Genomic DNA, 27985 nt, shown 5'->3' with positions numbered 1-27985 from the left:
ACTGCTACTCCCTGGATCATTTACCAAATGAACCAACTGCACAAGACTTGCTTTCAAAGTAACCCCCAACTATTGTACTAAGCAACAGAATAAACTGTGAATGTAGATATTTTAACTATAAGAATGTTAACTATAGTGCTGTTTACAATATCAAAAGCTGAAAAGAATCTAAATGTCCAATAACAGGAGACAATGAAGCAAATTCTATAATGTCAATAAAACTGAACACTTTGCAGCTATTAAAAAACATTTGGGCCAGGCACATACAGAATCCCTGCTACTTGGGAAGTTGAGGCATAAGAACTCCATGTTCAAGACCAGCCTCGGTAACTGTGTAAGACCCTGTCTCAAAATAGAGTTGAGGATGTCACTCAGAGGTAGAGCACCCCTGGGTTAATCCTAATACCACAAAAAAACTTAGAAAGGGTTGTTAGACAAGCATTTGATAACTTGGAAAACGTTCCTAACATACAATTATGTACCAAATAACATGTCGGTCAACAATAAGCTGCCTATATGATGCTAGCTGTACCATACAGCTAGGTGTGCAATAGCTATTTCATTCAGATTTGTGTAAGTACACTATGTTTGCACACTGATGAAATCATCTAATGACGAATTTCTCAGGATTATACTCCCATCGTTAAGCAATGCATGGCACTAATTAGCATAAAAAGCTAGTTTCTAAAACGAATATTCAGTTTCTTTTCTTTTTTTTTTTTTTTTTTTTTTTTTTTTGGTAAAACACACAATACATAAACACAAAGATAATACCAAGGGATAAAACTACCATTGTTTGTATGTATTATCTCTGGTTAGTGATAATATGGAGGTTTTCTATTTACTTACTTCTATTTATTTCATATTTATTTTATATTTATTTTTAAAATTTTCTAAGTGTTCTATAATGGATATATACCATGAATGATAGTCATGTCATTCAAAAGAAAGTCAGGAAGAAGCAAGGAATGCCCTTCTACATCTGTAGAGTTCTAGTAAAGGTAACAGTGGGTAAGGAGAGCTGTTTAAGAAATGCAGCTCCCCAGTTACCCCTCACCCTGGCCCATCCTCTGAGTACCAAGAATCTCACAGGTATTAGATTAAGTTGTCCTAAAATATTTTGCAGGACATTAAGTAGGCTCTCCATAGCATTATTCTTGTTCTTGTGAGAGCAGTCATCTTTAAATGCTTACATAAATATGAAGCAGAAGAACATGGCAGTGAACTAAATAAAACAGTGCTAAAATCATTGAGTAAAACAGGGAAAAATTTTTTCATTAGATATGTTGATTTCCAAAACATAGAGACAAGTTAAAGACTATACATTTTATATTCAGGAAATGCTTCTGGTAATGAACAAAGAAATGGGGTAAAACAGCCATCACTGACTAGGGAAGATGACTAGAACACTAGACAAGGACAACGCCCAAGCCACACAATGAGCATTCGTGTGACACTCATACACAAACCAGCTGCACGTTTTAAAGTAAGATGCTTTCATCCTCCTTCACATTGTTTGACAAGCCAAATTACACATAAGATGTTTCGCTTAGACAAGTACATTCCTTCTGCTTGGCTATTAGGAGCTGTAGTTTATTTTCAGCTTGGGCATTTACTCCATAGGGGGAAATAAGTTATGTAGTAAGACTTAAATCCTGAAACATGAGCCATCTGTTTATTAAGAAAAGACTACCAAGTGGCTGACTGCTCCACAGATAAGGCTTGCAGATAGATGCCTAAGGATGCATGAAACATCAAACTCACAGCTCAGTCTCTGTTAACTTCGTTATAAGCATATTGCTAAAAGGTAATTTTCATTAATTTGTCAGCCATTTTACATCTATTATCAAAGCACCTGTTTATTTAAAGTGCCAGAAATGACCTAAAAACAAACAAGGAAACAATTGTCCAAAGGGCATGAGCAAAGGGAAGATATCGTAACTTTGATTAGTACATACCTCCTAAAATCTGCATTCAGTACCCCATTTACAAATAAGTCAAGCACCACAAGTTTATTTCCTCAAGTGGCTGTTTGCCACTCATTGCTCAGTTACTTTCAGAAACAGTGTACTAAATGGCTAAAAGCCACAAATAGGAAGTGCCAGCCTTGGCATCCTACCATCTCCTAATTCACTCTTCCGCTTCTTAAAACTAAGCCGCCCAACCAGGAACCAGTCCTCTTCTCTCTGCACCCAAGTATGACTCTCTACCCAGATCTGACCTGCCTTTTGTGAATGCTAAGTATTTCATCCTCTAAATACACCTAACTGGACTCTCTCCTCCCAACATACACTTCCCTGAGCTCCAGACCCTGGGATAGCTGCTGTCAGTTGAATTCAAAAAACAAACAAACAAATCTCTTACTGGCTCACTATGGTTAATAATGCACGGCCTTCCAGAAAAAAATTCCTTCAAGAAGTATTTAAAGTTTTAAGAAAGGTTGACTCTGAAGCAGAACATACCTGCAACTGATAGAATTTCCAGTAGTATAATCAGTAAGGTAGGAAGGCAAAGAGATTATGGAAAGAAGATATTTGGGGGTAATGGCCTGCAGGCAGTCTGCAAGTCATCTCTCCTACATTATCCATTTTACAGCTGCTATTTCCATCATTTTTAACCCAAGGTTTCTCTTAAAACTCCAACTTCCTTGACAGTGGCTCAAATGGATAATGGAGACAGAGCACCTACCTTGCAGAGTCATTGAAAATGTTAAATAATTTGCTCAGCCATTGAACAGCATTCGTTACGTGATCACGTAGCTCTAATTCAGGACTCTTTTCCCTCGGACTTGACTAGGCACTCACAATGGAACATGAGCCTTTACTCTCTCCCTCACAAGACGATGTTCAATCCCAGATCACTATTAATAGGTGACTTGCTTTTTTGATCAAATATTCCAAACACAAAAGATAAAATCATAATTTTATAAAATTTGCCGAAGTAACAGAGTATGTAAAAACAAGAAAATAAATATAAATTAAAACAATGAGAAAGCAGTTTATGACTACTGATGTAATTTTTTAAAAAACATACATTCAAGTCAGGGTATAGTAAGCCTTGGCCCCTAGCACACTTTTGCTGTCACTGTAAACTAGTCAACTCTTCTACAAAGGAAATAAGCCATTCATTAAGGGTTACCCAAAAAACCATAAAAGCTTAAAGCATCAATCTTAGAAATAGGCTTCTGTAAATTCACCCAGAGAAAATAGCTCCAAAAAACAGAACATGCTGTATCAACCAAAGAACTTTACATTAAACAGAAACAACTAATGAGCTAACAATATGGCAACAATTGAGTACACTGCAGCAAATACAGATGATAAAATGTTATGATCAGTAATAATGAAAACTATAAATTAACTGTAAAATAACATTTACAAAATATTTGCTATAACATACAACCATATTATAAAATTAAATGAGATACGATTTTAACATATAACCATATTAGAAAAACTTAATGGACATCAAGTAACAAAAGAATAAACACAATTTATTTCTCCTAACACACAGTGGACCTAAGTAAAGAAAGTGACCTACTAGTCAAATGACAATTCCTGCCCTTACATCCTGAAGTTCTAGAGCTGGTAGCACTAGATCTTGATGCAATTGTCTCTAGTCAGAGAGAATATCCCAGTATAATTAAGCAGCTCAACCCAGTTGGCTTTATGTCAATGCTTATGTGACCTTGGGCACTAGGACACATTGCTCCCCAGTCCCAATTGCAGCCAACCTGCCCTACCCTGCCTTTGTCCTATTAGGCATCAGTTCCCCGTCCTGCCTTGCTGGGCACTGACCAGTTCTCCCAGAACCTGAAATCCCTTGCTCCTTGTTCAGAGCATATGGAGAGTCTGCTTTCAGATTCTCCTTTTGTCTCATTCCAGCCAGTACCTCTGTGTGGTTCAGCCTTCACTCACCACAGGCCCCGTCTATCCTAATGAGCACTCATTCACTCACTATTCATTTAACAAATATTTACCAGGCACCAAAATGTGTACCAATTTCTAGTCTACGTTCCAGAGACATGGGAGTGAACAAAACATGCAAATATACCAACCACCTGAGAGCTCGCATTCTAACAGGCAGTGCTTCCGTTTAGTGGGGGCATATCCAGTTTCCCTCATCCCAACACCCCTGCCCTTCAAAGTGCTCTTTGTATCCAGACGCACGTATGGTAGGAATAAAGCTGGAAGAGGTAGGAGCTATAGATATTAATCCTAATCTGTCACTGAGTTCCTATAAAATCTTGGGGCAGAACAGTTAATATGAAAAGAATGCAGAAACCATACCACGGGCTTTAATCAGGGAGTTCTGGGCTTGAATCTAGATAGTTCCACACTAGCTGTGTGATCTTAGAAAATCACTCAGCCCCTCTGAGCTACAATCCTCTCTAAAAACACTTCTTTCTCCAGGATGTTATAAAAACTAAAAGAGGTCAGTAGTTGGCAAAGTGAATGAAACACATGGTGGGCAGTCCCTTCCTCTCAAATGAATAATGTGTACTATTTCTATTATCACTTGTAATAATTAAACTACTTCAATCACCTCTCCTTTAGTCCCTTCTCTTTAAAATCACTAGAATTTTTTAAAAATCACTTCTAGTCTCTCAACAAATGTGTTTTGCTCCTAATCATCAAAATCTCCTTCTGTATCTCCACTGGATCCTTCAGAATTCCTTCTTTTCACTCAGAATTCCTTGAATAACTAAAGAACAGACTAATATGAGTTCACATCTACCTTCCAAAACCATAATTTAAACTATTTAAATTACAATGGTAAGTTAAGGCACCAACCCACTGTCTAAATAAAAAAAATAAAAGACCAAAAAGTACCTTCTGTAGGCCTCAAAACTCGTTTTTAAAAAATTAAAATATAGCCAGGCGTGGTAGTACATGCCTACAATTCCAGCAGCTTGAGAGGCTGAGGCAGGAGGATTACAAGTTCAAAGCCAGCCTCAGCAACTTAGTGAGACCCTGACGCAAAAAAATTTTTTAAAAAGACTGGGGATATGGTTCAGTGACTAACCCTGGGTTCAAACACTGGTACCAAAAAAAATAATATATATATATATATAAAAAATATAAGAAAGCAAGTTTAGGAGACCAAAATTATCAGTTAACTCAAAGAACTGAGGTTAAGATATAAGACTTTTTTTTTTTTTCTGGGGGTGGGAAGTTACCAGGAATTGAACTCAGGGGCACTCGACCACTGAGCCACATCCCCAGCTCTATTTTGTATCTTATTTAGAGACAGGGTCTCACTGAGTTGCTTAGCATCTTGCTTTTGCTGAGGCTAGCTCTGAACTCATGATCCTCCTGCCTCAGCCTCCCACGCTGCTGGGATTACAGGCGTGCAAGAGACTCTTAATACAAGAGATATCTCTTGCTTTTCAAAGGTGGTGCATGGCTATCTTTATAACAATTGTGGAAGATAAATGCCAAATTACATGCCAAATAGAATTGTCAAAATAATTTATCTTCATTACCTTCTTTTTGTGGCAGTCATGCCCTAGGTCAGGGGAAGTAATCCAAACATCTCCCTGAGGCACTGAATTACTATATTACATACAACTCCCTACTCCTCTCTTCTTTATTTCTGTTCTTTCCTCTTTTTTCTCTTTCCTTCTTGCCTTTCCTCTATGACTACACCTTTTCCATAATCTTTCTAAACTGATTTGCATCATTCTGAGGGTATACCTTTATAAAAAAAAATTGTCAGTTATGATTTATGGTGTGTAAATTACACCTAAGGTACTTAAGACCAATGCTAAGGACTGCAGATGCAGTTCAGTGGTATAGCCCTTAGATCAACCCCCAGAAATACACACACACATACACACACACACACACACACCCCACACTAACAAATGAACCATTAATGGATGGCACTCATAAACCACAAAACAGTTTTACAATGGAAGATAATAATCCTATCTAATAAAATCAAAAATAAGAAATAATAATGAAATTAATTTCTTGACCAAATTTCTACACTAGTATTCATAAACTTAAAACAGGGTTCACTAACTTTATAAATACAAGTTAGTGATAGAGCTACAAGCTATTTTCACAAGAAATACAGTGTTAATAAACTGTATATTCTAAGGAAAGGCATAAGTACACTTAAACCAGATTATCAAAAGCACAGTGAATTTACTAACCTAACAATGAGGTTAGGATATCAAAGTTCAAAAGGTAATTACATTTTCAAAAATTGTATATCAAAAATCCTAGAGTTGTATCCCATTTGTTTACAATAAAAATGAATTTTAAAAAAAATCCTAGAGTTGGGTGGGAGGGGTGCAAGAATGGAGGAAGGAGGGACTGTATAGAGGGAAAAGAGGGGTGGAAGGGGTGGGGGAAATAACAAAATGAATCAAAAACTATTACCCTATTTAAATGTATGATTATACAAATGGTATGCCTCTACTTCATGTACAAAGAAACAAGATGTATCCCATTTGTTTACAATAAAAACAGAATTAAAAAGAAAATCCTAGAGTTTATGCTTTTGGCTGTCTCAAGCCAAACATGCCAGACCCACAGACAATGTAACTCTAGACTCCCATCACCTAGACTGATTTAGAGACATACCCTGCCTGAACAATGGCAACCAGACTGATCCAATCTTGCTATCTCACACACATGGTTCCATGCCTAAACAACATAAAGCAAGTATCAAAGATGAATTTTAAAAAGTCCACCCAATAAAAACATTTACTTGTATTTTCTCATTACTACTCAAATTACCACAATGCTATTATAAGATGCAAAGTCACAATCAGGATGAAGGCATTTTTGATTCATCAAGAAAAATGCTTTTTACATACCACACAAAGTTAGTTATAAAACATGAATCTCAAAATGACTCAACTGTATAGACATCTTCAAAGACTATATATTTTAATGATATAAAGCCACAACAAGTAACTTACTTACTAATGCTTAAGTACATACCTTTGTCCCAAACAAGAACTTTAAATACTTCAAATATGATACTTGTTTTATGAAATGTCCTTATCAGGCTTCTAAGTTTTCTCAAACTAGCTGACTCCAATGCCTTTCCATACTAAATTTTAAATAATAAGCTTTTCATTTGTTCTGTACTCCTAACTTACACGGAGTAAAATGGAATAAAATATAATTGAATTAGAATGACTGGAAAACAGATGTTCTAGATGGTCAAATATTTTTATCAAAATTATGATTACCAAATTCAGACTTAAAACATGACACAACATCAAAACTTAGTTGTAAATAATTTAAAATTTTATGCCTCTGGATAATAAGAAACTTATCTCTATCCTAATGAAGTATTAAAAGATTTCTGGGTTTTAGAGTATCAATCAGATAACGCACTTCAGTGACAGGATTTCCCATTGATATACCATAAACCGCACTAATGCTGAAGGTTTGACTCAGGAATTTTTATGTATATTTTTGTTTTAACCTGTGTTTCACAAGCACACCATCTGCCAAACCTTTTGCTCACAAAAGACTTACTCTATCTCAGAAGGGAAGAACACAAACAGAAAAGCAATAAGCCTTCCTCCACAGACTCTGCTAGGAAAAACACCACTTTCCTTCTTAGGCAACATCCATCAAACCAATGGAATGGGTTGTAATAAATCAAAGACAGCACATGGTACTACAGAGTGTTGTCTGCACACTAACTCATACAAACAAGACCCAGCAAGTAAAGAGAACTCCATGGCAAATTAAGAATATTTTTATACATCTGATTCAGAACCTAAAGAGTGAGGAAAAGGTCAGATGAGCCGTTTTCTACCCAGTGATCCCAAACAATCTTAACTAGTTCTTCTTCATGGCCTCAAGTCTTTTTATTGCTGCCCATTTTTATTTCTACTTAATATTCGCCAGGCATTTTAATATTTTTGCAAGCTTTAACTAGTATATTTTATGGCATTCCTATGATGCAACAAAGCATTATTAGTCTTATTTAATTGCTGAGAAACAGACAGAAAGGTTAATGGCCATTCTTGTAGTAAATGGTAAATTTAAGAGTTGGGCTCTGAATTCTAATATGATAATTAGCCAGAGTCCACTGGCCCATGAAGTTTTCTAGCACAGAACCATTCCAAGGTTTTATTAGTTTCTGAGTTGTTCAATTTAATCTAAATATGCAGCATCATACATTAACTTAAATAATTTTATCCTAGGAGGCCACTGAAAATACTTACGATACTGCTCAGTAGATGTTTTTGTTCTCCTTGAAGATGAGTCTTGTACTGAACTTCTTTAACTCCTTTAGTATTTGGGCAACTTCTAAATGAGAGTGAAGAATGGTCATCCAATCAAGATGACTGAAGGGCAATGTGGAGCAGATCTGGAATGTGGCTGTAACTAAACTTAAAACACAATCAAGTGTATGATTATAGTCTCTGTCAGAAGAAATTATTTTTAATTTATGGTTTAAAATGGTCTGCATTATTAAATCTCCACAAGGAGACACATAAAAATCCAAAATACTAGGGACCCTGCTCTCTAGTTGAGAGTCATCACTGTGGCTGGGAGAATTTCTCGCATCCTCAAGTCAACTACTAGATTGCAAAAAAGTCATAAATGGATTAGCTGAAGAGCAATTACTATGCAAGGTAGAGATAATGCATTTCATGATACACACCAATTAAAACACAGGTTCTGTGATGGGATGGTAGTTCAGAAGGGCTCTCTCTCTCTCTCTTATCCCTTTTGAACTAAAACACTCTCCCTGTGATTCTGTGCTCACCAAATGATCCTCTGATTACAAATTCCATCATTTATATGGAATCTTGAATAGACTTGAATAGAATTTCTTACTCTAATATCTTCAACTGCTTATAATAACCTACTAAATTTATTTCTTGGTCCACTGATTACCAACCACACCTAAAAAAAACATGCTTCTTCAGTGCCAGAAATGTTGCTCCCCACAGCTGCCTCCTTTCTCCTGAAACCCAGCTTCTCTGAAGTCCTCTCACCCTCCTTACTGGAATTATCTAGCAATCTCTCAGTCATTCCCACTCATTTACTGATCACATTTTCAAACCTAAATCACTGTTCTGTTCTCTACCACGATTTGACAATTCTTGATAACATAAACATCCAACAGAGAGACCACCTCAGTTTTTGAATTCCAACTATCTCTTTCTCTACCCCTTCTCAACTACCACTCATGCAGTTTTGTTCTAGACTCTGTTATACCAGAAAGAGGAAGCAAATGTGGATCACAGCCAATCACCAAGCCAAGCTTACTCTGGCTAGTCAATCCTCAGCCACTGTGTAAATACCTAAGAATAAATGGATTTTTGATTAAGCCATGGAACTTTGGTACAGTTTGTTTCACAGCATTTTTATGGCAATAGCTAACCAATATATTCGTCATCTCCATAACACTATGTAGAAGTGGCTAAATATAACTTAAGAATATCACATGACCACTCGAGCTAATCTTTATGACTTATGAATCTCAGATGAGCTCTCAATATGGCCTGATAATTCTCCTACACTTCACTAGTAAATTCACTTGCATCCTTTCCAAGACTATGATTTAACATCTTTAGTCTCCTTTCAAATCTTCAGCATCCCTTTTCTTCATCTTCCTCTTGGTTGATGACTTGCCACAGCCTTTAAAAAGAGATGCAAGCTGAAGTTACCTAATCTTTCCACCAGCCAAGCCACTAACCTGCTTACACCTGTAAACATAGTCTATCTCTCCTCTGATTAAAGATGCAGCACATCTTCCAGCTCCTACCCAAGGCAAACCCCCTATTTGTTTTAGATCTCAACCTTTCTCACTTTTGTAAGGACTTCCCAATTACACCCTTTCTCTCATCATTATCTGCTTTCCTGCTGGGTCATTCTAGCTGATATATAAATGTGCTTTAACATACTGCCACACACACACCCACACACACACACAAATTCCTACCCTTTAACCCAGTGACCCCTTCAGCCAGCACACTGCTATCCACCTTCATAGCCAAGTGTTTTGAAGGGATTCTCTGTGCTCTCTTCAGTCTACTTCCTCTCAGCACAGTCCAATCCAGTTTTCATTTTCACTATCACATCTGAATAGTTTTTTCAAGGTCATTAAAGACAAGTGAGACACTATAATTCACCATCCACCCTAGAATTTTTCTGAGTAAATAAGGATCAAAAATTCAAGGCAACCCTGGGCAACTTAGCAAGCTCCTGTCTCAAAATAAAAATAAAAAGGGTTGGGTGTATAGCTCAGTAGTAAAACACCCTTGGGTTCAATACCCAGTATTGGGGGCGAGGTGGGGATAGGGAGTTCATGAATAAATTTCACTGGCTCTACCTCCAAATATCTAAAAAATCTGACCACTGTTCATCATCTCATACCCAAAACCCAGACCCAACCCACACATTCTCTCACTTAGGTTACTCCAACAGGTATCTAAAGGAACTCCCAACTTTTATTACTACCTTCTACATTCAACCTCCATACAGCAGCTGGACCAGACAAGCAATCTGTGTAAAGCATGAATCCTCTTCTAAAGCCCAACAAACAAAATAAAATCCAACCTCCTTACTATAGTTTACAAATCCCACTTTTTCTGATCTGATTCTGTTTCATCTTTTTTCAACTCTCTCCATAATCTACTCTCCTTAAATAATAACACTTTTTTTTTTTTTTTCTGACTCTTAAATATGTCAAACTCATTCTCAGGTCCTTTGTACTTGATGCTCCTTCTGGGTGGAATGTTCTCTGCCTTGATCTTTGCCTCACTCTCTACTTCCTTTAGTTCAACTCCACTCAAATGACTCCTCCCCAGAGAATGACCATGTAAATTTGGCCTGTTTATCTGTGGGTTTATTATTTGTCTTGTCCCTACCTCTCTCCCACAGTATAAAGGTTTTCAAGACAGTGATCTTGTCGACTCTGTTTGACTCTGCATTTGTCAGTAGCTAAAACACTGCCTAGCATATAATAGATGTCCTATAAATGTTTAATAAACTATTGATTAAAAACTGAAATCCATCAGAATCAATACCAGTAGTAGAAGAAAACATGCAAACTCAATAGCTTAGAAGCAGAAAAGGAAAAAGGCAAGCCATGTATAAAAAGCAGAAAAATAGCTATCAATTCTTACCTGATCTAGCTTGGTCTAGGTACAGATCTAATAAACCTTAGATCTTCAAGTTCAGTCCAATTTAGTCCTAAAACAGTCCTAACCAAGACCACCACGTTTATTTGGCACCTAATCAGTGTTTATGGCCTGGCATTAATCTTGCTGTCCTAAACATAATATGCTCCCCTAAGTACATTCATGCTTACCAAGCCAAAACATGAGCCCCAAAGCCCCAAACAACAAGTCCCAGATCCTAGGCTTGCTGTCCTTTTGCCTATGGGAAGACTCTCCACAATCCTAAATTTAGTTGCCTCTGGTCATGGTAACTGTCTAGTCCCTATCAAGTCTCACTGCAGATAAGTCAGAACATAGGAGTTGTAGGCTTGAGTCAGTATTTACCGAGGGCAGCTCTTCCTGGACCAAAGACACCATGAACAGTCTAACGGCAGGTTCCACCAACACCAACGCCACCAGGATGCTCCCACTGCATGCCCCTTGCAGTACTTCATTTGGATCTGAATTTATCACTCACTCTTGAACATTTAATTTGAACTATATATTACCCTCAGCTTTAAAACTGGTTAGTATTTCGGTTCCTAGTCCCATTCATTTTTGGCTCCAATTCTAATCTCAACCATGTTTTTGGTGAGGTTCATATCTCACTTCTACATAAACCAGTTATCTCATAATTATGTTCCCCAAGTTCTTATGTAAGGAATAACAGCATTATCCTTCTTTTATAGGCAAGAATGAAGCTCAGAGAGGTTAACCAATTTGGGCAGGTTACATGGCATTTAAATACCAGAGCTAAAATCCAAACTCAGTAAAGTATTTATTTATTATGCTTTGCTCCCTGCTCTTTTTTTGTAGCACCAGGATTGGTTACTTAGCAGATACTCCACCAACATCTGATTAACTGATAGGGCATCTTAAAAGTCTGATTTTAAAAAATCTAATGGGTGTCAGGCACGGTGGCACAGGCTTGTAATCCTGTAGTGGTTCAAGAGGTTAAAGCAGGAGGATCACAAGTTCAAAGCCAGCCTCAGCAAAAACAAGGCGCTAAGCAACTCAGTGAGACCCTGTGTCTTAACCAAAACACAAGACAGGGATGGGGATGAGCCTTAGTGGTTGAGTGCCCCAAGTTCAATCTCTGGTACCTGCCCCCCCAAAATCTAATAAGAATTTCATTTCAATGTTCATCTATATAATATAGAAATACACACAGCAAAAGCACTCTGGCCAACCTCCCTTTAACCCATGTGCCTGATTAACCAACTCTTTCCATGACCTCAGAAAAGAGTACCCTGTAATACACTTGCACACATTTGCTCCGCCAGGTAAGCTGCATTTTACCAACACACACGTTGGATTTGCTCCCACATCTGTTTATGACAATTGAATTTGTTATTAAAATTAAACTATTTAAATAATATGTAATCCAATAAAATGGGAATGGAGAAAGAGTTGTTTCTATGAAAACTAAGTTGATTGCTTTAGAGTGACTTGTGACTGCACAAAAATAATTTTTGTTTCAAATTAGGTGTAGGAGGAATGAAAGAGAAAGTATATAATTCAAAGAAGACACTGCACTGAGATTTCAAGTGTCTCAGCTCTTGCTGTATTTTTTCAAAAGCTGGAAAATTATAGTTCATGCAAAATTATGGTTTGTTTTGTGTAAGAAAGAACATGTATGTCTCCACTCAGTTGACCATGCTTAGTTTTAGAACAAAGAATTGATATACAGTTGTATGTTTATAGGTTCTGGATTAAAATAAACTATCTAGGGTATGCACGTATTCTTTTTCAATGATTTTTCCACTTTAATAGTCTTTTATTTATTAAGTTAACCTAATTAAATTTTTTTTCAACTACGCCAGTGGGCCTGGTACCAGGTAAATCCCTCCACGAGATACACTTCTTTTAGGAACACTACATGGATAAAACACTATACAACATCACCTCTAGCACTTCAAAAACAACCTGTTCTATACCAATAGAATGGACACTCTATGCTGGATTTTCCACTGTACTGAGATTCTGTTAAACATTCAGTGAATGTATTATCAATAATTGATTTTAAATGTCTCTTAAAACACTCATTTGAATTCTGTTCTGTTTCTAAGAAAAAGAGATATTTCTGCCTCAAATAATTCTTATTTATGCAACACAGAAGCCTCATGAACTGTTTAAAAGTCATCCATTCAAAATTATCCAATGTTTCTTAAATTCTTCTGAGAAGATAAAAGTTCTAATATTGACAATACCTATTGAACACTTATAATATTAATTTGGAAACCAGAGCACTTCTTATATTGCCACTGTTTATTAAAATCCTCATCTTTGTTTTTCACAGTAACATCAAGTGAAAAACTCTTATCTATTTTTAGCAAGCCACAACAAATATGCAAAAGCTGAGAAGTGAAAATGTACGTAACAAAACTACAAATTTAGCAATGAAGTAAATGCTTTAAAAAATTCAAGATCTAAAGATACTCCAAAAATTGCCCAACATTTTGAATAATGAACAAAATTTCTTCTGTTACAAAGGTATTTATATTTTTCAATTCACAAAATCTCTTAAATTTGTAAGCTATATTAGTTAACAACTTAATAGCTGCTATGATGTTGAAAAAAAATATTTAACCTTTTTTAGGCCTATTCCTTCAATTTAAAACTGGGTTAATAACATGGCATAAAAACATCAAATGAGATACACATGCACACACATAATGACAAGCACATAGATGAAGATATACACATTTGAAAAATCTGTTTAATACATATTCATATATACACATACATTCACATTTATATATATATATATATATATGTATATGAAGGCAAATTTTTGCTTCTGGTTTGTGTTTGTTTATTTTTTTGTGGTACTGGGATTGATGGATCTGTTTTTATTTGTTTGCTTGTAGTATTCAGGGGTACAAACCACTGAACTGCATCCCCAGTCCTTTTTATTTTTATTTTTTTATTTTAAGACAGGGTCTCACTAAGTTGTCCAGGTTTGCCTTGAACTTGTGATCCTCCTCCCTCAGCCTCTAAAAAGTTGGGATTACAGGTGTGCACCATCACTCCAAGCCTAAGCCAGGTGTTCTAACAATGAAGAAGGAGCAACAAAGGTACATGAATTCTCTGAAAATATGCAAAGCTTAGTGTACACAGGCGTATTATGTGCCCTTTCCTTAGGAAAGTGTCGACAGTTTTTCATCAGTCCCAAAGGCATCCATGACTCCCAAGAGCTTAAAAGCCCATTTTATGACAGACTTTGGTTTTATTTTCTCTATTCCCCAGATTTATAAATTTTAAAAAGTTTGCTTGGAAACTTAAGTTATATTTTTTTTACTCAGCAGCAACAAGGAAGTTGAATTAAAAGCACAGTCATGGTAAAAAATGTTTTTCTTCTCTTTAGAAAAAATAAATTACTATAAATTCATTGAGTTCAAATTATCATCCATCTTTGCCATATATAAAATCAAATACCCAAACACAAACTTTAAAAACCTAGCCAAAAAAAAAAAAATCAGTAACACACACATACACACACACAAATCAGAGAAACCTGAAGTAGCTTTATTGCTTATATAACAGAGTAATGATCATCCCTTCTTTGGAGTTAATTTTTGAAATTACTCATTCCCTCATTCTGAGTCAAAATCAAAAACCTTCACTTCAAACAGCTATCATGTTGTTTTCAATCCGTGTAATAAGGAGACTGTATGGAACCATAGAAGGGAACCAAACCAGAAATCAGGAAAACTGGGTTATGGTGCTATGCAGACTCCAGGGCGGCTGGAACTCAGCATTCTGTGGTGCTATGAGTTCTATTCAGAAACATGCAATCCCAAAGACACTTGCTTCCTTATTCACTGCACTTCATTACTAAAATAGAAACTTACAAAAGGGAGGTCACCTAGCAAAAGATCTGATTCTAGGTCTAATGAGAAAATATACCAACAGTAATAAATATTTGAATTACAGAAAGTTCTGTCCCCACTTTAAGCACTCTAAGGAAATACACACTCAGAGCAGTACCAACGTAAGGCTTAGTCATTTAAAACTTCAGCTTAACATTTTAATAACATTAGATACCTCTACCATGCTGCTCCTTTACTTAACGTGTTCAGCACTTTACAAGAAATATTTTTATATTTATAAGTATAGACAGATAAAAAAAACAGGCAAAAGCAGTTTGATGTATCTTGATATGCAAAGCCTCATTTTTTAGTTCACTGGAAAACACTTGTTATGGAACAGGCAGCTTATTTTAAGCAATTTTATTTTGAAACTGACTTTTCCAAAACAAGTGCATTTCAAAGAACTATAAAATAGGGCTTTACATACGGATGTCCCTATGCTAAGAGACATTCCTCCCTCTCTAAAAAAAAAAAACTACACAAATGTTAAGAATTTTTCACAAGTCTGCCAAATGCAACTCTTAGAATATATTTCTGTAAGAAATGAGCAATGTAAACAAAAGGAAAATTAGCATGGCAAGAGGTTTTCTTAAAGGCTATGACTAATATTTCAGAATTAGAATGTGATAGTTATTAAAAGAAGCATGAGAAGTTTCTAATTCCTAATAGGCCAACGTCCCCATTGTGATAACTACTACAAATAGCATTCAAGGCTGAACTCATAGATTAGTCTCTTGGGCCTAAATCATCTTGAGCAATTTTCTTCCATGTGGCCCATTATGTCAATCAAAGAACTCAGTAATTCATTTGATGAAGGTAGATCTAGGACACAATGAGACCCATGCACTAAAATCAAAAAAGCAGCAGCAAAAAGAAACCAAGGTAAGTTCTTGTTGAAAACAATGCCCCAGAATCCAGCAAATAGTTTAACTCTACAGAAAAATCCAGAATGTGCTGGCATGTGAATATTATGATGTTAGGACTTATCCCAACAATTTCTTCCATGCTAACCAACATTCATCTGTCATATGTTATAACATTCATCTGTTATATGTCATATGATTAATATACCTTTATATACCACCCCAATATTGATCAAGATTCTTCAAATGTTTTACCTCATAAACAAGATTTCCAAGAAACGGCTAATGAGACAAGCTAGAGGACTATCACTAGGAAGCCTTATCCCTGCCCATATTTCACATTTAAAAAACCATAGCATATCTTAGCAAGTTCAAACACAAACTACACAAACACAAAAAATATTTTGTAGTATATTTGAATTGGATAGAAGGGATAAAGATTAAACCCTACTGTCCTATTTGTGCAAGCAGAATAATTTAGAAATTATTTAAGAATTTACTTCTAAGTTCTTTTGTTGTCTTCAAAACACAGCATTCCAACTGAAAGAATATAAATATTTTGAAGGCAATTTGGTATCACTATTTAAAATTAAAATATGCATGCATGTTTTGATCAACTAATTTCATTTTAAGGAATCTAGCCTATGAAATTTTTGGATACAAATATAAAAAAAATCCATCCACTACAGCATTTTTATAAAGGTACAAATTTATATGTGTTACTACCATATGGGCTACCACACAAAAGAATGAGCCAAACCTACAGGTAATGCAATGTTAACAACCAAGATACTTTGTTCAGAGAGAAAAGCAAGCCATAGAACAAGTACAGAACATGATTATCAAGTAAAGAAAATTGTGTGTTTGTGTGTGTGTGTGTACACACACACATTCACGCACACCTTTGAATGAATGCATGGGAAATGGTTTGAAAGGATTCATCGCAACAGATAACAGAAGTTATACTCTGGGGAAGAAGAGTGGATCAAAGTGTAGGTTGGGATAGGTCAAAAAAGAGGGCAAATCTGAGAAGGCACTTTCACTTTTTATTCCACATCCATCTGTATTATTTGAACTACATATATATGTGTATATATATATATATATATATATACACACATATATATATACATATACACACACACACATATATATAAAAAACCTTTTTTAAGAAAGAAAAATACATCAATTTTTAGCTAAATTCCAGAATTACTTAAAGAGAATAGCAAAACAGAGTAAAAAAGACATGCTGGCAGTCAAAAACATCCTTTCTAGACTTTACCCTTCGAAGAAATAAAGAAATATTGTGGGCAGTATCAATCAGTAGTTCTAAATGAATGACAGTGCTTTTATGAAAGAATAAGCAACACTCAAAAAACTAAAGGATTTGTATCTCAGATCTTTAGGAATACAAAAGATAGTGAAATCACAAACATTATTAAAAAGATGTAATCATTCAAAATGTCCCATAGAAAATTATAATTTAAACAACGAATTCTATTACTTTGGTACAAAATGTATACTGTGTGAGTTGTTTTTTCTTTTTTATTAAAAATTGTCATGTATACAGAACTAAATGATGTAAAGTGTTTGCTCTTACCTGCACATTTTCTTCTGTAACCTGAATTTCTGCAGTGTAAACATAATCAATTAGCATCCTCAGGGTCCAGCCGTCCACCTCTTTTATCCGAACTCTCTTTGCTCGGCTCTCACTCATCTCACCTAAAACACAAATAAGTAAAGTGATGTTAGCAAGACTCTACTCTGGAAATATCAGTGCCAAGACAGACTGACCTTCTTGCCACACACTATATGTGAGGCAATATGATCAGTCAATTTTGCTACCCTAAAACACTCCCCTAACTCTCCCAAAAGCTTACCTGAGCAAATCACAAAATGTACTTCTGCCACCTACTTGTACCTGAAAAATTACATCACAGCAACAAACATGCCATGTGTCCAGCTGCATGAACTACAACACGTGTTTGCTGTATATCAGTAACTGATGCTACTCATGCTTCTGAACAGTGTATTTTATTTATGAATTTCTAGTCACTACTAGAAGAAGAACGTCACTACCTTTGGCTAATGGCTACAAGCACTTGCTGAAAAGGACCCACTTGGTTAGTTCATTCATTCAGCACATAGATGCCTGCCAGGAGCCTGTGAAGCCTGTGCCAGACACAGAGACTCAACCCTCAGTGGGAGATCAGAAGCCTCATGCAGGAAACAAGGAGAAAACAAATTACATAAGATGCTGAGATTAGTCAATGGCAAAAGCTTATTACAGAGATCTTCTAGCCCACATTCAGTTCCTGTTTGTCACTTGCAGAAACCTCATCCTGAGGTCATTTCCATACCAGTACTTGTTACTACAGTCAGGTACCCTTTTGCAACACTGCCCGATAAAAAGTGGTTCAAGACCTCCTCCTAATACGCACTGTGGAAAGAAATGGGGAATTAGAATAAGAGGCAGAAATGAGAATGGATGAGCCCTAAACCAAGGGGACTTGAGGAGAACAGGAAGTAGGTTTGAGGGCCTAGGGGTATAATACAAAATCGCCTAAGATATAAGAAGACACAAAAAACTGAATGGGGTGAGGAAGAAAATCTCAATTACAAAATAAAAGGGCAATCCAAGAACAATGCTGAGTGCCATGAGACACTCTCAGCAAAAAAATTTACTTCTAGAATTCACTAGGTTTTAAAGCTAAAGAATCCAGGTAAAATGGTGCATGCCTATAATCCTAGGAGGATCACAAGTTCAAAGCCAGCGCCAGCAATTTAGCAAGGTCCTAGACAACTTAGTGAGACCCTGTCTCAAAGAATAAAAAGGGTTGGGGATGTGGCTCAGCGGTTAAGTGCCCCTGGATTCAACCCCTGGTATGTATGTATGTATGTATGTATGAATGAATGAATAAATAAATAAATAAAGTTAAAGAAAAGGCATAAAAATAATGCCACCACCCATCACCTTCACCTTAATCTATTTTCTCCCCTTAAAAAATTTCAGTGACCTCAGGGTTGGGGTTGTGGCTCAGTGGTAGAGTGCTTGCCTTGCACATGTGAGGCACTGGGTTCAATCCTCAGCACTGGGTTCCATCCTCAGCACCACATAAAGATAAATAAGTAAATAAAAATATTGTGTACATTGACAACTAAAAAATACTTAAAAAGAATTATAGTGACCTCAAGATTTCTTGAAAGTTCATTTCTTTTTTACAAACGGTGGGCTGTTAGTGACCACAAACTATTAGAAAAGCCTATGGGGCTCCTTGATTACACAACATGTCTATGCAAACACAAACCCTGGGAGGAAAGAAATAATAATAGTGATGTACATTTAACTACATACTTCCCTGGAGATTATGTGACAAGATCTCAAAAAGAAGCTGTTCTTCTTAGAGCCAAAATATCTCAAAAACTACCCCACTACTTCCCAGGGGGAAAACATCCATCAGTACTACAAGGGAAGGGGACTGTTAATGAGAAGGAAGCACATGGCCTACACAACACACAACAGGGAAAAAAGGAACTGAGTTATACGTTGCTACAGCAATTTTTTTTTTCTCTTTAAAGAAAGAAGAGAATGGAAGAATATGTAAAAATGATTCATCTGCATATATGGCACCTTCCTGTATCCCATATTTTGTGGACAGAGGTGGCTTGCATAATCTGAAGTTAGGACACTATGGTGATCCCCACTTGACTTTACACAGTAGGCCATATCTAACTCACTTACTCATCTACAGGGCCCCTGTGACTTGCAAAGCCCTGCAAGGCCTGGGGCCATCTGATCATAAAGCCAAGTACCTAGTTCTCAGGCATGACTTAGCTTAGACGAACGAAAGCAGACTTTAATTTACTTATATAACCGAAAAACAGTCTCCTGCCAAGCAGTTTTTAATATTATGGATTTGGGGGGAAGCAAGTACTGGAGATTGAACCCAGAGGGGCTCTACCACTGAGCCACATCTCCAGTCACTTTTATTTTTTGACATGAGGTCTCACTAAGTCATTGAAGCTGCCCTCGAACTGGCTATCCTGCACCCTCAGCTTCCCAAGTCACTGGGATTACAAGGAGGCACCACCACATACAGTTTACTATTATGGACTTTAAGGTATAGTTATACTACATACTTTATTAGTTTGCATATTTCCTTATGTGTCATTTTAAAAATTATTTCCCCTGAAAATTTATCTGCTTCCAATACAATCTCAATTACATAGTACTTTTAAAGTTTCTTAATCTTTATTATTTCACATTAATTTACAAAAACAGTAACAAAAACAAAAAGCTTGCTGTCAACTGTATTCATAAACTAAAAATTCTAATGATATTTATGAATCAAAGCATATACTAAGAGAACCGTAAAAGCTACTTATATCTAATTCTCACTGTTACATAGTATGTTAATTACTGCCCTTTGCTATTTTTATGGGGGAAATCTTTAAACAGTATGTCTTTGTAAGATTTATATTTGATAATGCATTTTTTAAAAGCTAATGTACAGTTTTTCCTGTACCATTTGTAGCTTCTCACAATCTCCCAACACTTTAGTCTGCTTACATGTTTTGGTCATATACCTCCAAATCCATTATTAGATAACTCTAAAGTTATACTAGGATATCCACAGGGACACTTATACTAGAAACCTGCGTGAGAGTCTTCCTTGATTCTTCCCCTCTTCCTTACCTACCAGTCCCATCATTACCAAAACCTGCAGAATTAGCCTCAGATGGTATCAAACCAATTCTCCCACCCTCTCTCCATCCCTTCTGCCACTGTGCCACTGGGGTCCTATCACCTCTTGCAACATTATCACTCCCATTTCTTTTTCTACCTCTCATGCTAACTCCACAAATCTGATCACAGTGCTCAAAGTCCTGCGACCTCTCCCAATCCAAGCATACAACTCCTCCATATCCAGCCTCTAATCCCGTCTCTCTCTCTCCCCCTTTAGACTTAAAATACACTAATAAGGAACTGTTCACAGTGTTCTACACACACCAAGCAATTTCTCACCTTTGTTGAGCTTTTTCCTCTTGGTCTCCCACCCCCCCTTCCCCAGGTTAATCTCCACACATTCTTCAAGATTCAGCTAGAACCTCTTCAGGCAGCTTTATCTGCTGGTGGCCAAGGCTAGGTTAGGCTTTTATCCTAGATACTGTTGGGTTTCTCATGTATATCCACTGTCATAATTAACTCTTTACCTACTTCTCCATACCTCAGTTCCTGAGGTTCCTGTGAGCAGGAAGCCCCCACAATGCTTGATATATAGTAAACAAATAAATATTACTTGAATGAATAAGTAAATGGATAAATGAAAAGTAAAATAAGCCAATTTGAAAAGTAGCATCTTTCTGGGGATGTAACTCAGTGGTAGAGCATATGTAAAACCCTGGGTTTCGTCCCCAGTACCACTGAGTGGGTGGGGGAGGGGAGGCAGCAGAGTTACTCAACATAATTATTAATGCCTTAGTATAGTCTTGAACATGGGTACTCCAGTTATGGATTTCAGTGAACAAATATTTATTGAAAATTCACTCTACATTTCAAGCTGAACTAAGCACTTCCACAAGCAAATACTGTATCATCTCTACATAAGAAATGAAGTTGGCAGGGTTGAGGTTAAAGCTCAGTGGTAGAGCACTTGCCTCGCATGTGAGAGTTACTGGGTTCGATTCTTAGCACCACATATAAATAAATAAATTAAATAAAGCTCCATTGACAATTTAAAAAGAACATATTTGAAAAAGAGAAATGAAGTTGTCTGAATCATAAAAGCTTAAAGACATTATGTTTGTGTAACACAAAGATACTATATTATATGTAATATATTTAATATAAAGATAAAAAGATATGCAATATATAATAAAAAGATGATGTATATTGTATTAATATATAATCTATATAATATATATGATATTTATTCAAGACTCCTGAAACCGAAACCCTGAACAAACTGGTGATTTCATTTATCCGTTCTGAATAGGATAAATGGAAAGTGAATAGGTTTGAGAGGATAAACACTAAGCTCTACTAAAAATATAAAAAAATTAAAAAGTCTGTGATTCTAATTTTTATTATTGTTTACCAGTAAAAAGTACTGGGGAAAAAACCACAAATACAGAAGCTCTGACTATTCTGAATACCTAAGAAATTAAAGACAAATTGGTAATTATACTTAATAAATAAATTTTCTTTCATTATTTTTCAATTTCCATTTGTCATCTATTGTCATATAACCATTACTGTCCTTGATGTTCTTTATGGCCTGGGGTTACAAAGAAGCTACTGGTACACAGGCAATTTCGGTCTGGCAAGGTGGCCCAGAAGACCTCACCACTTTCTACGGTGGTCATGCTACGTAACCTCCAAGCTCTACAACTGATCTAAGGCCAACATGGTAACCATGTACCCCAGTCAGTTCTGTTTAGTTTGGACAGTTTCTGGAAAGATTTCCTAGTTCCTCAAAAGGGAGGGAAAAAACAGCCCTCCTCTTTCTTCAAGATACTGGTTTTTCACTTTTGTAGGCATCTTACATTCAGAAGGAGAATCAACCTTAGGATAATATTTTTCTTGAGGGCAGGAGGGTAGAGAGAAGGAAGCAGGTTCCTAAGGAAATTCTCAAGCTGCAGTTCAAGTCAGGCCTGGTGCCTAGTGACCTTCTTACTAAACCTGTTTGAGTGGTATTTTCTATTGCAGCCTGAAGCATTCTGACCTATGCTCTTTATTCACAATGCCATTGAATAATCTTCACAGCAATCATCGCTATCAGAAGTTATCTTTTCTGTACAAGTTTACTAGCTTGTACAGTAGCCTTTCTCCTCTCCCTGGTTAGAATCATGAGAATAGGGATTTGTCTGCTTTGTTAATCTCTATGGTCCCCAAAGCCTAGGAAAATGTCCAGCACATGGAACAGGCTCAATAAATACTTCTTGATGATGAATATATGTAGGAATATTAGATAAACATAACTACATATACAACTTTTAAAAACTGCATTTCTTACTTATTCAAATGTACTATTCTAATTTACCTTACTGAATCATGTTCACTGTGACAATAGTCATCAAAATTCACCATGTCCACCTAGGATCTGACTTCCTTAACAAGACCCCTAAAGTGCAAGAAGTTAAATCAAGAATCAATAAACAGAATGGATTCAAACTAAAAATCTTCTTTCAGAAAAAGAAACAGACAATAATGTGAAGAGAGAGCCTACAGGTTGAAAGAAAATACCACATGCACCCCAGATAAAGCACTAATCTCTAGGATATATAAGGAAGTCAAAAAACTTAACACCAAAAAAATAACAATAATAACCCAATCAATAAATGGGTTAAGAAACTGAACAGACACTTCACAGAAGATACACAATCAATCAACAAATATATGAAAAAATGTTCAACATCTCTAGCAATTAGAGAAATGCAAATCAAAACTACTCTTAAGATTTTATCTCACTTGAATCAGAATGGCAATTATCAAGAATACAAGTAACAATAAATGTTGGTGAGGATGTGGGGGAAAAGGCACACTCATACATTGTTGGTGGGACTACATGTTGGTGCAACAATTATGGAAAGTAGTGTGGAGATTCCTCAGAAAACTTGGAACGGAATCACCATTTGACCCAGCTATCCCACTCCTCGGTCTATACCCAAAGGACTTAAAATCAGCATACTACAGTGACGCAGTCACATCAATGTTTTCAGCAGCTCAACTCACAATAGCTAAACTATGGAACCAACCTACGTGTCTTTCAACAGATGAATGGATAAAGAAAATGTGGTATATATATACGATGGAACATTACTCAGCTTTAAAGAAGAATGAAATTATGGCATTTGCTGGTAAATGGATGGGGTTGGAGAATATTATGCTAAGAAAAATAAGCCAAATCCAAAAAACCAAAGGCTGAATGTTTTCTCTGATATGCAGATGCTAATTCACAATAAGGAGGCAGGCAGCACTAGGGAAGAATAGTTACTTTAGATTAGGCAGAGGGGCATGAAGAGAGGGAAAGGGATATGGAGGTAGGAAGGATGGTAGAATGAAACAGACATTATTATCTCATGTACATATGTGACCGCATGACTGATGTGATCCTACAATATGTACATGTTAGAAAAATGAAAAATTATATTCCATTTATGTATGTTTGTCAAAATGCATAAATGCATTGTCATGTATTACTAATTAGAACAAATAAAAGTATTAAAGCAAACACACACACACGCACACATGCACACACACAAGTCAGGATCTGTGGAGCATGCCTGTAATCCCAGCAGCTCAGGAGGCTGAGGCAGGAGGATCACGAGTTCAAAGCCAGCCCAAGTAACTTAGCAAGGCTCTAAGCAACTCAGTGCGACTGTCTCTAAATAAAATACAAAATAGGACTGGGAATGTGGCTAAGTGGTTGAGTGCCCCTGAGTTCAATCCTCAGTAACCCCCCCCCCCAAAAAAAAAGCACATACAAAAATGATAGAAATAAAACTTCTGATATTTCCCACTACATTTCAGAAATTTTAGCTCTGTGGCACTAAATAGCCTTTTAAATGCCACATTTATAACAGACAAGTAATCTAAAAACACAAGAACCCAATATTATATGTTCTTTCTCAAGTAAAGGTTAAACCTGGCACTGCTCTAAAAAGGCTCACACTTCACAAGGTAAAACCCTGTGACTACATCATGGAATTATTTTTCACTTCCCTTCTCCACTCAAATACTTGGAACTACAATGAGTAACAGAATACTTTTTTAGGTATTTAATTTGGATGAAAATTTCACCTATGGTACATGGTACATAGGGGTCAACAAAGAACAACTGTACATTCCTCATTTCCAAATAGGCTAGTCACTGGAAAACAACCCTGTCACGAAGAGAATATAAATATATATGAAGTTTGATAGGTTGGAAACATCCAAAGGTCTACTTGTTAGCCTTACTATAATTTTTACAATAAAGTTTAACAGGGCTCAAACCAAGAACAACAGATAAAGAAATAATGGGTTAGGCATAGAAGTATACGCCTGTAATCCCAGTGGTTTGGGAGGCTGAGGCAGGAGGATCACAAGTTCAAGGACAAGGTCAGCAACTTAGCAAGGCCTTGAGCAACTAAGTGAGACCCAGTCTCAAAATAAAAAAAAGGGATGGGGATCTGGTTCAGTGGTTAAGTGTCCCTGGGTTCAATCCCCTGAATCCCCTGTACAGAAAAAAAAAAAAAAAAAAAAGAATGGATTTATATTCTTTAAATATTCTGGCAAATATTTAAATGAACATATGTACTCCAAATTACCTAGACCAAATCTCTGTATCGTTTTTACCTAATCTCTGTAAACTGTTGAATATATAGTGTATTCTAAAATAGAAGGAAAAAAGTATGAAAATTGTCACAAAGGTTAATAGCACCTACTGCTAAAGAGCCATAAGTTTAGCCTAAATAATATGCACATAAAAAGATGTTCAACATCATTAGGAAAATGCAAATTAAAACTACAATAAGATGTCATTTCATACCCACTAGAATGATCCACTAGAATAAAATATAAAAAAGACAGACAATAACAAGTGTTGACAAGAAGGTAAAAGAAACAGGAAACTTCTTCCATTGCTGATAAAAATGTAAAATGGGAGAGCTACTTTGAAAAACAGCTCAGCAGGGTTTTGCTTTGTTTTGATAGAAGGGATCAAACCCAGGACACTTTACCACTAAGCCACATCCCCAGATCTTTTTTATTTTTTTATTTTGAGACAGGGTCTCACTAAGTTGCTTAGGGCTTCACTAATTTGCTGAGGCTGGCTTTGAACTTGTGATTCTCCTGCCTCAGCCTCCCCAGTTGCTGGGATTACAGGTGTATAATACCACGCCCAGCAGCTTATCAGTTTTTCAAAACACTAACTATAAATTTACCACATAAATCGGAAACTCTACTTCTAGGTATGTGCTCCCAAGAAGTAGGAAAATCTATGACCACATAAGGAATTGCACATGAATGTTCACGGCAGCATTATTCCTAATAGCCAAAGATTGAAATAAAACAAATGTCTATCAACTAATGAATGAACAGTCAAAATGTGATACATCCATAAAGTGGAATACTACTTAGCAATAAAAAGGAAAAAACTTTCCTTTGAAACATGGATGAACTTCAAAAATGCTATGTGGATACTGAGCAAGAACAGTGATACAGGAGGCATCACAATACCTGATCTCAAATTATACTACAGAGCTATAGTAGCAAAACCAGCATGATACTGGCATCAGAATAGACATGAAGATCAATGTAATAGAAGACAGAGACAAACCCAAATTTATACAGCCATCTTATACTTGACAAAGGTACCAAAAATATAAACTGGAGAAAAGACAGATTTTTTTTAATAAATGGTGATAGGAAAATTGGATGTTCTTATGTAAAAGAATGAAATCGGACCTTCATCTTTCACTCTGCAAAAAAGTTATATCAAAATGGATCACAGACTTAGAAATTAGACCAGAAACCTTCCAAGTGCTAGAAGAAAACATAGGGTCAACAGCCCATATAGATATAGGCACCAACTTCTGCTACAAAACCCCTACAGCTCAAAAAATAAAGCCAAAAATCAATAGTGAGATGCCATCAATTAAAAAGCTTCTGCACAGCAAAGGAAACAAGAGAGTGAAGAGAGATAGGAGAAAATCTTTGCCAGCTCTTCCTCTGACAAGGGATTATTATCCAGAATATATAAAGAACTCAAAAAACTCAATGCCAAAAAATCAAATGGGCAAAAGAACTAAACAGAAACTTCTCAGAAGAAACACTAATGGCCAAGATATACACGAAAAAATGTTCAGCATCTCTAGCAATTAGGGAAATGCAAATCAAAACTACACTAAGATTCCATCTCACTCCAGTCAGAATGGCAATTATCAAGAACACAAATAATAATAAATGCTGAGAAGGACGTGGGAAAAAAGGTACACTTTTGCACTGTTAGTGGACTGCAAATTAGTACAACCACTCTGGAAAGCACTGTGAAGATTCCTCAAAAAACTAGTAATGGAATCGCCCTATAACTCAACTATCCCACTCCTTAGTGTTTATCCAAAAGATCTAAAGTTAGCATACCATATATATACAGCGGCACAATTCACAATAGCCAAATTATGGAATCAGCCCAGATGGCCGTCAACAGGTGAATGGATTAGGGAAATGTGGTATACTACACAATGGGTTTTACTCAGCAGTAAGGAAGAAATAATGACATTTGCCAGTAAATGGATGACACTGGAGAAAATCATGCTAAGTGAAATAAGCAAAATCAAAGGTCAATGTTTTCTCTCATGTGTGGGAGCTAGAAATAAGGGAAAGAAGGCTTTAGGGGAAGGGATCAGACAGTAAAGATACAGGGACTATCAATGGAGTAGATCAGGTGTAGGAGAATGAGCGGGAAGTAGGAAGGAAAAGGGGAAGATAAATGGAATGAATTTAACAGTCATGTTATATTCATGTATAAAGATGCCAAAGGGAATTTTACTCTTGAGTATATGTAGAAGAAAGTTTAATACAGGAGGGAGGAAGAAAGGAAAGGGGGGATGGGGATGAAAATAAAGTTTCTCACATATATGATTTTGTCAAATGAACCCAATTACTATGTATAGTGATGCTCTGATAAAAAAAGAAGAAAAATGCTATGTGGGAAAAATGATTATTGAACTATACACTCAAAATGGGTAAATTTTTATTATATGTAAACTATGCCTCAATAAAGTTGGGGAAAAAAACACAATTGAGATACTCAATTCACTTCCAACAAGCAAGTAGCAACAGCAGTTTGACCACAAGGAAGGTCACACAGAGAGGACGGTACTTCACTAGGAAATTCCTAAATTAGGCCAACACATTCTAGATTGGATCCTCGTCTTACAAACCTAGAAACTCTCTCTAGAAAAGTGTCTAGAAAACTCTCTCTAGAAAAGTTTGAGATATAAACCCAGAGACTGAAGTGAACCAGGGAACGTAAAACTGCCTAGTCTCAATTCATTAGCAGTGCCTTTTCAGATCAGGCTCAGCTGAAGGGGTCCTTTCAAATTCCTTCCTTAAC

The 27985-nt window shown here is 36.3% G+C and overlaps 1 protein-coding gene across 3 annotated transcripts in view; it reads right to left on the bottom strand.

Annotated features, from left to right (window-relative positions):
- KLHL2 (kelch like family member 2) overlaps positions 1 to 27985 on the bottom strand; it is a 97011-nt gene that overhangs the window by 43567 nt on the left and 25459 nt on the right. For all 3 annotated transcript variants that reach the window (XM_079143354.1, XM_079143352.1, XM_079143353.1), the window contains exon 4: positions 17485 to 17606. In XM_079143354.1, coding sequence (XP_078999480.1) covers positions 17485 to 17606 — 122 coding nt within the window. The remainder of the gene's footprint in view (positions 1 to 17484; positions 17607 to 27985) is intronic.

The sequence above is a fragment of the Sciurus vulgaris genome, assembly GCF_902686455.1.
Source record: "Sciurus vulgaris genome assembly, chromosome: 5".
Taxonomy (NCBI): Eukaryota; Metazoa; Chordata; class Mammalia; order Rodentia; family Sciuridae; genus Sciurus; species Sciurus vulgaris.
This window is presented reverse-complemented; position numbering and strand designations above follow the sequence as displayed.